Source organism: Gekko japonicus, unplaced genomic scaffold, assembly GCF_001447785.1.
Source record: "Gekko japonicus isolate JY-2015 unplaced genomic scaffold, Gekko_japonicus_V1.1 scaffold322, whole genome shotgun sequence".
In the NCBI taxonomy this organism is placed as follows: Eukaryota; Metazoa; Chordata; class Lepidosauria; order Squamata; family Gekkonidae; genus Gekko; species Gekko japonicus.
In genome coordinates, this window is record NW_015163616.1 from 449,743 (window position 1) to 460,356 (window position 10,614).

Genomic DNA, 10,614 nt, shown 5'->3' on the forward strand with positions numbered 1-10,614 from the left:
TAAATCATAACATTTATTGCTAGAGGATTCAGAGATGGCCACAATCATAGATGGCTTTAAAAGGGCATTAGACAGATTCAAGGGGAAAAGGTCCATTAATGGCTACTAGCCATGTGTCAGAACCCACAGCCAACAACGTAGTACACGCTTCTCAGGAAAGGTAATACTTTATTGAAGAGCTATAGATGCATTAACATAAGCACTGTTAAGAATGAAGGCTGCCCATGGGCATAATAGGATATAGGGAATTCGTATGCACCCCCCCACTGCGCTGGCCAATTAGCCCTGCGTGGGAGATAGAGCTTCGGCCGTTAAGCGCTGAAGCTGGGAATTAAACACTCTCTCACGGTCCCCAAGAAAACCAGACATCAACATCCCCACCTGCAATACTTAGAGATAAGTGTTGTAGCAGCAAAGAAGCACAGAAGGAATGCAAAGGCAATTAGAAGACAAACTCAACCTCCCCACTCCCATGGCAGCATAGCTGACACCATGGTGACTAAAGGGAACTTCCATATTCAGAGGCATATTCTGGATACCAGTGCTGGGAGGCAAGATCAGGAGACTGCCGTATTTAATTTTATTTGTTTATTTATTATATTTATAACCCGCCCTCCCTGCAAGCAGACTCAGGGTGGCTCACATTACCTGGCACAATGTGCCAAGATTCATATACAGTTAAAACATTTAAAACTTAACATTTAACACTGTTTTTTTTAATCATTAACTTTTTAAATTAAGATTTCTGATAAGTTGTGTGTTGATGATTGGTGATGTAATCATAGGTGAGGACCAAACTTTGTCCGAGAGTTCATCAGTAATCGTGATGCAACACTCTGATTGCCACTTGATTAAGTAAGATGTTGTAGACCTTGGAGATCAATCCTTTGGATGAGGTCCCAGTAGAATCTAAGATGTTTTCAAGGACAGATTTAGGAGGATTTTGAGGGGAGAAAATTTTCAGGGTAGACATTACATGATTGAGTTGTAAATAGAAGAACCATGGGATAGAGGCATGCAGCTTACATTCTAAGGGTTGTTTTGGGAGAAGGCCTGCTTTATTTGAGATATCTACGATGCGTGTTAATTTGGCATTTCTGAATTTCTGCGCTATGTTGATGTCATTTCTTGGTGGGAACCAGCTTTGGAACAGGAATTCAGATTGTCTGGAGGTGTTCTTCAGCCTATCCAAGAACGAAAGCTTCTGTTTGCTCCAGCTGGAGAGTGTTAATTGAATCTCTTGGAATTTTCGTAAGTGATTAATTTTGATCAAATTTTTAAGGTCATTCGGAATGTGTATCCCTAAATATGGCAGAGATAATGCTTGCCATTGGTAATCAAAGTTGTTTTGTATCTCTTGTTTTACAGCTGGGGAGATGCCTAAGGGCAGGATGCACGATTTTGTTTGGTTACCTTTCAATCCAGATATTTGTCCAAAGGTGGTCAGATGTTGTTTTAGGTTGTGTAGAGATTCTGTTGGTTGCGTTATAAAGAGCAACATGTCATCAGCAAAGAGGTTTAATTTGAACTCATGAGGACCTAGACGGATTCCAGATATATTGGTGTCTCTTCGTATTGCCTCCGCCAGTGGTTCAAGCGCTAAGGCGAATAGGGCTGGCGACCACGTACATCCTTGTCTCATTCCTCTATGCAGAGTGAGTGTCTTGGAAGTGATGTTGTTGACTTTGACCTGTGCTGATGGTTTCGAGTAGATGGCTGCCACTGTTCTGAGAAAATTATCGCCAAATTACATGTGTTTCAAAAGCTCAATTAAGTAGTTTGTTTCTAGCGAGTCGAATGCCTTCTCTATGTCGAGGGAGAGAATTATTGCATCAGACTTCGTTTTGCTGCAAGACGATATAAAGTGCAATGCTTTGTGCACATTATCTGTGATGTCTCTCCCTGGAATAAATCCAGATTGGTCATGATGGTCATAGGTCGGTAGTATGGAGTTGAGTCACTTAGTAATCAATGAGGTAAAGATCTTATAATCCTGGATGAGCAGGGAAATTGGCCGATATGAAGCAGGATTGGATGGGTCTTTCCCGGGTTTCGGGATTGTTATGATAGAAGCCATATTCCAGGATGTAGGTAGGATGCCTGTTTTGAGTATATCGTTGCAGGTCTTCATCAGTTGTGGAGCGAATATTGGTGCAAACTTTTTGTAAAATTCGGAAGGGAATCCATCTGGTCCCAGTGTTTTGTTGTTCTTGAGTGAACGGATAGTATCATATATCTCCTGCTGGTCAATTTGATTTTCTAGTTTTAGGCGGTGTTCTTCGTTGAGCTGTTTGATATCTGGATGCGAAGTTAAGAATTGCTTGATTTGAGGTTGAGATGGTGTTGAAGAGGAATAGAGTTTGTTGTAAAATTCCATGAATACTTCGTTTATCTCGCCTGATTTGGTGTGCATTATGCCCTTGGGGCATAGATAGATGCTAAAGTAACTTTTTTTCTTCCAGCATTCCCTTGATGAAGATGAATCGACCTCTTGGATCTTTCTTAGTGGCCTGGTGTTGAAATCAAATGGGATTGGAAAGAAGGATTGCCACACCTCGGGACTTTGAGTTGCCATATGCGTGGAATTGCTGTTGTATCCATTTTGTTTTTAGCTTACTTTGTGGCGACGACCATAGGTGCATTTCTTGAAGGAATGTAATGTCTGGGAGGAGTTTGTGTATGTTGGCTAGAATATGCTGTCTCTTGACAATGTCCTCGGACGTTAAGAGAGAGTATGTTCCATGAAGAAGTCAAGTTGTGTTATATGAGAATGAGTGAAAAATCTGGTGTATCCTCTTTTGCTGCTTGCGGTATGCTCCCGTGATAACTAATGTATGTGTTGTGTTGGTGTTTATCTTAGGGTAGATTTTGGTGGGTTGTTGTGAGTGGTGATGATTTGTTTGAATGGTGATTTTACAGTTAGGTGCTTAGTGTGAGTGAGTGTTGTCTTGATTGCTTGTTTCCCTATGTGTCACAGTAGTTGTGTGTAATGATTTCTGTTATGTTCCTCCTTAGTAGTTGTCCCAGTAGCCGCCGGGACTCTCCCGGTGACCCCCCGGGGCCCCGGGGAATCCGGGCGCAGCCAGGCGACGACGCAACACCCGCCCCCGTCCCTTCTCTCACCAGCACCCCTCCAGGAGGAAGACCACCGACAGGGAACACACCGGTGGAAGCACGGCCGGGCCTCCTGCCGACGAACCGAGCCTGGACGAGAGGGGAAGAACGGCCGGGCGAGGGCCTGCCCGCGCACCGCGCTAACGAACCCCGGAGCGGCCGGAAGACCCACGCTGAGGGGACGAGTCCCGGGAGAGCCAGGGGGCGGAGGCAATCTCCTCGGCGTCTTCCCCTTTAGACGGGGGAGGGGCCGAGGCGGTGGGTGGGTCAGCCCGGGAAGAGGGAATAAAGGTGAGGGAGAGGCAAGCCGACTTGCTGGGCTGGTTGGCTGGGTGGTGCGATTGCTAGCAGGCAGAGAGAACGCACGCAATCTAGCCAAAGTGGACCAGACCCAGGGCGGGCTGAGGAAGTGAAGCAACCTCCTGATGGCCCCGCATCTGAGGCAAGCCCCCTTCCAACGCTATAAGCTTTCCCTTGCTCCCATGAGCTGACACACCGGGTGCCTCGGCAAGACCCCGGCCTTGTCGCCAGGAACCACGGCGACGGGAGGGCGACCTGCCCGGGAGCCGCGGGGACGCCACAGTAGTGCGCTTTGATGTGTGTCACGGATTGTTGTTGGTCTTAAATGAATTCCAATAAAGTTCTTATACCACTGGTTGTTGTGTCTTATACAAGTTAACTAACAGTCAAAAGGTACATATATATGCAGTAAAACTTTATCCAATGAAGGTATACACAGTTAAAGCAAAATTGTTAACTTGCTCCATAAAAGACTGGTGTTTACTGAAAATTTTAACTTGACAAATTCTTAAGTAACCCCTGCAACATCAAAAGGAGTTTCAAAAGCAGTGAACAATCATTACTATACTATCTCAACCAAATACTATGATGTTAAAACTTAGTGACTAACAATATGCACACTCTTTTAAAAGCAATATAGCAGAATGTAACTTGTAAGAGTGCAATAATTTTTGGTAAGTAAGAAATATAGAATACTTAAGTAATATACTTAAAATGCAGTTTAGTAGTTATTCAGTAGGATTCTCAAAGCTCAGATATATTGTGCTTTATTAAATTGGCTAACTGCACTTACAAAGCTCACAGTTTATTTAATCCTGTGTTTGGGTTTTTGGTACCAAATTTTAGTGTAGTTTCCCCCTCCCTTAGGCAGCGTAAAATGAATTAATTGATTAAATTCAAGAGTGTAGATATTCTAGGTAGTTGTTTGATTGGAATTTCCTTATTATATAAAAAGAGAATTAATTATGGGTATAATTAGCTGTGGATTAATTGATTGGAATTATTTATAAAAAGTAAATCAGATCAAACAAGTTGATTTAAAGGTTAAAATACAATCTCACTTAATCACAGTACGTTAGCACCTAAAGTGATTAATGGAGTACTCTCCAATGATGAGACTGTAATAAAGTAAAAAAGGCGGGTAAAAGAGAACGCTCCCCCCTCCCCCCCAAACCTTCATATCGTAATCAAAGATTTGAAAAGGACTTTTTAAACATTTATCTATCTTGCAGTGAGATTTACATATACTAAAATTTATCTATAAAGCCTGGCTTGTTGCATAGAGTTATAGCTGTTTAGAATTGGCGAACAATCATTTTGCCTTCTGCGCGGTGCTCTCTGTCATCGTTGTTGGGTGAGTCTGGATATTTTCTTTTCTGTGTCAGTTTAGTCGGATCAAAGTTTGCTATAAGGTTGATTTTTTGGAGAAGAATTTTGCCGGAATCCAAGTCAGGAGCATAGTACATCTTGTCTTTGTGGGTCACTTGTAAGTTGATTAAATTAGTCCATCTGTATCGGATCTTAGCTTGCCGTAGAGTTTCAGTGATGGGATGCAGATCGTGTCTCTTGTGGAGGACTTCCTGGGGTAGGTCTGGGTATACAGATATTTTGAGGCCTTGGAATGAAAATGATCCTTTAACCCTGGCTTCGTCTAGGATTCTTTTCCTTTTTCTCGGGTCGGGGAGGACTGCTAGTATGTCTCTAGGGCCCCTGCGTGTTGGGTGGGTCTGTGAGCCTAGTTGGTACACCGCTGCGACTACGGGGACGACGTTCTCCTCAAGATCTAGTTCTCACACTAGCCATTCAGCAATAAAAAATCGACAGTTCTACTGAGATATTCAAAGGATCTGGGAAGCCCCGAAATTTTATGTTGGGGCAACGGCTGGCAGCCTCAAGTGTTAATACTCTGTCTTTTACACCACAAATTTTGTTTTCAATATAGCCTACTTCTCCTTTAAGTGCAGCGCCCATTTCTTTCACTTGTTCTGCAGTGTGGGCTACTGTGGTTAGGGCAATTTGAAGTTCCGCAAATTGATCATTAATGGGTTTAATCAGAGCCGACATGCTTTCAAATAATTTATGTTCTAATGAGTTCAACATGGTCTCTAGTTTCGCTTCAGTCAGAATTGCTGATGTGTTTAGCGTACCTTGTTCTTCTGCGGCCATTTTGTTGGGATCTTCTTCACCGTTGATCTCTAGATTTGAAGATTGGCTGGCTCTGTTAAAGTAGTCTGGTATGTTTTTCCCTAGCAGATTGGTTGCTGTCTTGTCTGCGCTTGTTTTGCCCATAATATTTCTCGATTTTAGAGATTTTTCTAAAGATAAGTGAGGTTTGGGAGTTGAGGGAGTACGGAGCCGAGTCTCTAGGCATCCATACTAGTTGGCGCCAAACCACGCCCCCCAACATTTAACACTGTTAAAACATTTAAAACATTTAAACAATCAGCAATTGCCAAATAAAGTGCACTCAGTAATTAGCAACCAAGATGGCGTGACGTGTCATACAGGCTCAGGCGATTACATTCTCCTGGCGGTTTGGCTCGATCTCACTGCAGCCAGCCTCCCCCACAGATATTAATAGTGGCCATTGATAGTAATGTGATGGTAATGTGGGCGGCTCCTAGTTGAAGGCCTGGTGGAAGGACAATGGTTACCGGTGGTAATGGTGGTGGGCGGCTCCTAGTAGAAAGCCTGGTAGAAGAGCTCCTGCAGGGCCCTGATCTCCTCCAGGAGCTCATTCCACCAGTAAGGAGCCACCACTGAGAAGGCCCAGGCTCTAGTAGCTGCAAGCCTAGCCACCCTGGGGCCTGGAATAACCAACTGAGAGCCTGGCATCCTTTGGGCCTGGGATAGTTAGTCGATGTTGTGACCCCGACCGTAGTGCTCTCTGGGGTATATATGGGGAAAGGTATGCCGGACCACGGCCATATAGGGCTTTAAATGTAAGTACCAGCACCTTGAAGCGAATTCTGTATGCTATTGGCAGCCAGTGCAGTGCCTTCAGGACTGGCTGGATGTGCTCCAATCTAGGGAGACAAATCAGTAGCCTGGACGAAGCATTCTGCAATAGCTGCAGCCTCTGGATTTGCGCCAAGGGCAGCCCCATGTAGAGATTGTGTTGCCTACTACGTACCTATGCTGTGCGAGGAGAAAAGCCCAGTGGTATAAAGTGTTTTGGAGTAATGCCAAGCCAGTTTATAAACTGCCCATCTTTTTCTCTCTCCTCTCCTTGTAATCAAGCAAACTCTTATTTTGCTGTGACCAGCCCAGACTGGTTTCTTAATTTGCCATTTTTCACTTCTGGGTGACAGTGGGATTAAGGGGATCCCCATAAATTAGCAGGAGAATGAGTGAATCATTACAAAATTTGCTAAAGCTTCACTCTTGATTAATGCTCAGATAAATATGAATATTCCTGTGGATGTAATTAAGGGGTGAGAGCACTGAATCATTCTATTTTTAAATCCAGCACTGCACCAATACATAATGCAAATGTAGAGAGTAAACATGCGGCTTCATTTGCATGCCATCTGCACAATCAGAGATATCAATATCAATGCTAGCAACAACTGTAGACTCGTTGCGTGCAAATGCTCTTCTGGCAACTGGCAACTGACTCTGAGAAGTTCAATACTGTTGTTGCCTGACAGGTGTTTACTGAAACTGGGAAATGTTGCTTGGAATAGGTTTCAAGGGAAAGGACATCTAGGCTGCATCCACACACCACTGGATATTATGCTGTCATTGTGTGACAGCAAACGTGTACTTGGATAGGAGACCTTGAAATACCAGAGGCCGAGGTGGGGGTAGGCTTTATTTAGCTACCTCTCTGAATATCCTCCAGGCCCCCAGTAGGGGTCAATCACCAGAGGTTACCATGAGTTCCAAGTGCACACACAGTTATTCACCAGAGGTCGCCATGACTTCTAGGTGCACATACACTCACATGTGCGCGCACACACACACACATGCACCTGTAATACAAGAAATACCAAAAAAAGAGTCAGTTTTGTCTACTCAGACTCTCCAGAGTCTCAGGTACAGGTCTTTCACGTTACCTACTTAATGTTCGGCAGCTAATGTTCGGCAGTTGCTCAGTATGCTCCAAAACTTTGATTGGCTCACAGTCTGAGTGTGAGTGTTGAGCAAGGTAAGTTTGCTGCCAAACTGAGAGATGCCTCTCTTTAACGAGAAACTTTCCCAGTCTTCAGAGATATAAACTCTAATAAGCATTCCAGCCACTTGGCACTCACCACAGTTATCTGATTTACAGTGAAGAGAGATCCAGGTGAGGAGCTGTGTTGGTTTGATGCAGCAGAACAAATTTTGAGTCCAGTGGCACCTTTAAGACCAACAAAACTTTAAATTTTTTAAACTTTTGTTGGTCTTAAAGGTACGAGTGGACTCAAAATTTGTTCTACTGATTTACAGTGCAATTCTCCATTCTAACTCCATTGACTGCATGGATTGGATTGTTGGAGGACTTAAAAACAGAGAACCTTTTTACTTCTGTATCATGCTACTTTGTTTCTTACCATATCTGCTAATTGAGGTCCTTGATATACTGGCAGAAGCAGGCATGTTGTAGGAAGAGGTTTGCTTGGGAACAAGAGCCACTACAGAGCGATCAGACACCTGGGTAGAAGAAAAGGACAAAAAGGATAAGCAAGCAAATAGAACATTGTAAGGAAGTTCTGTATAACAAAATACTGACAGAGTCCAGCTAGCCAAAATCACTGACAGTTATGAATCTTTCAGTTCAGACTTGGCAGAAACATATGGAATGACATGTGGTGCTGAAAGACCAAGGAAAATAAAGAGTATATTTCCCTGTTGGCCTGTTCAGCCCCTGAAGGAAAGGATTGACAAATGAAGAGACATATTGAAGGCATTCTTGGGCATTTTGATTTAGGATTACATTTGATCCAATAAAAATGAAGATTCCCAAGAATTGTAGCAAACCAATTAAAGCAATAACGCACAGGGAATAAAACAGCTATAATAATGTTATGGACCATAAAACATTCCTATTAAACCATTTTTTATTTTAACCATTTTTATGAACTTTAAAAGTTTGATTTACAGCTGAGCAAGTCATAAAATCATCTTTCGGGATCTTAAATTGTGAGTCCCACAACCGCACCAAAAAGAAAGGGGGGATTAAAACTGGGGAAGTCAAACTATAAATGAACATTAACACTAACGAGATTTTGTTATAGCAGGTTTTAGTGGTAGCATTTAATTTTACCCACCCTATAAATCAGAGAGTCACGAAGTTTTTAAACTTATCTTCATTAGCAGACCTTTACATCTCTGAGGTACTAACGGCCTTCTAGTGTTGAACAGTTGTGAGAATTGAAATGGTGGATTCTTTAGGCTGAAAATGCTTTTTGACTTGAATCTGACTTTGACTTGAGATTGAGAATATTCTCTTTTTATGGGTCCTCACCACATCAAATTGTCCTTTGGACTTTTCAAAAAACTTGGAAGAGATTCTATGATTGGTATAATGTAAATGCAACTGATAGATAAATGTAGTAATTTGAGAACGCAGAAAAGATAAGCTTAGCAAAATAGATAATTAATTTAGAAATTTAATAAGCAGAAGAAGTGATAAAAGTCTCTTGTTATATGTTATATGTTGTTGGGGGTAGTTGGGTGTTGTCTGTATGTATGTTTGTAGTATAAAAGGAAAAAAAACAATAAAAGTGTACCCTCGGGTACTTAAATAAAAAAAATTGTCCTATTGTTTATGTTTAAGTGTTTGCTAGTTGTTCATTTTGAAGGTATTAAACACTTAGGTCTAATTCAGTAAAATGTTTAAGGTATACATATGGTATGTGTGGGATCAGGCCATTCTGTTGAACAGTATATGTGTTTAAGTGATACAGGTGGTATATAGAATATATGTACCCCAGTATGGGAGTGAACAATTTCCAAATGTAGCCACTAGGGGTGTGCATTTGGCTAAATCTGAAAAAAATCCAAAAAATACCTTATTGGTATTTTCTGGCTATTTTTTTAGCCAGATATAAATTGGAGCTAAATTTTGTCTATCCACCAGATAGTCAAAGTTAAAGGGCATTTAAAGGGATTGCAGTCCTTTTAAATGCCTTCCAAGTGAACCTGATGCTTGGAGAAGGTGTTTAAAGGGATTGTGAGCCCTTTAAATGCCTTCAGATTTCACCTGTGGCTTGAAGAAGGCCAAGGGTGTAGACTTTCCAATTTCCCGGGGGGGGCTGGGGCTGGGCCAGAGGCATTGCTAAGTCATTAAAAGAACTGGGACCCAATGACATCATAGGGAGGAGCTAGTGACATCACAGGCCATGGTCACTATCTATGGAGGTGGACCCATGTGGGATTTAGGGATGGGCTCCCCAGAAATTTAGGGAGGCCTGGGCTAACCCCAGGAACAGTTGCCTTCTTAGCACACTGCTTAGAAACTTAGAAAGCCCCCCCCCACACCCCACACTGGAATAAGAACATAATATCAGGCCATACCACATTGCAATAAAGCCCCTACAACTGTATACAGAAATACTGAGCTTCCCTACCATTTGCCACAACTAGCCCACCACACAACCAGGATCAAGACTCCTAAGTGGACCAACAGACAGGCATACACTCGTTTGAGAAACTGAGTATTACATTACAACACCTCTGGAACATTACAGATCAGTAGAGGCAGCACTGCACAGTGGTCAGAGTTGCAGATTGATGTGGGGAGACCCAGGTTTGTATTCTCACTCTGCTGGCTGAGTGACCCCGGGCCAAATCTCCCCTTCTCTACCTAACCTACCCCACAGGGTTGTTGTGAGGGTAACACACACACAATTTTTAAAAAGGTGTTCAAAAGTTGGAACTATTGGAAGGGGAAGGACTTGCCTGGGGCACCACTGGATCTAGGGCTGGTCCTGCATACATGCAGCTGGGATGAATCTGAATTAGCGTTACAGAGTGCTCAGGGGTAAAATCTGTAGGGGCTTGCTACATGTCCCCACCCCCTGGCCTCCTCTCAGGGCCGGCCCCAGTTTTTTAGCACACTAGGCTGCAACAAACTTTGCAACAAAATCTGAAACACTATGTACAACAAATACTTTTCAGCAAACTAAATCCTGGCTTGAGTCCAGTGGCACCTTTAAGATCAACAGATGAGCTTTTTTGTGCACAAACACTCTTCTTTAGATACAATGAAATATA

The 10,614-nt window shown here is 42.8% G+C and overlaps 1 protein-coding gene across 1 annotated transcript in view; it reads right to left on the reverse strand.

Annotated features, from left to right (window-relative positions):
* Positions 1 to 5,217: 5,217 nt before the first annotated feature.
* LOC107107165 (plexin-A2-like) overlaps positions 5,218 to 10,614 on the reverse strand; it is a 552,061-nt gene continuing 546,664 nt past the window's right edge. Inside the window, exons 29-30 of the mRNA XM_015407422.1 lie at positions 7,950 to 8,049; positions 5,218 to 5,729 (exon numbers count right to left, since the gene is read on the reverse strand). Coding sequence (XP_015262908.1) covers positions 5,218 to 5,729; positions 7,950 to 8,049 — 612 coding nt within the window. The remainder of the gene's footprint in view (positions 5,730 to 7,949; positions 8,050 to 10,614) is intronic.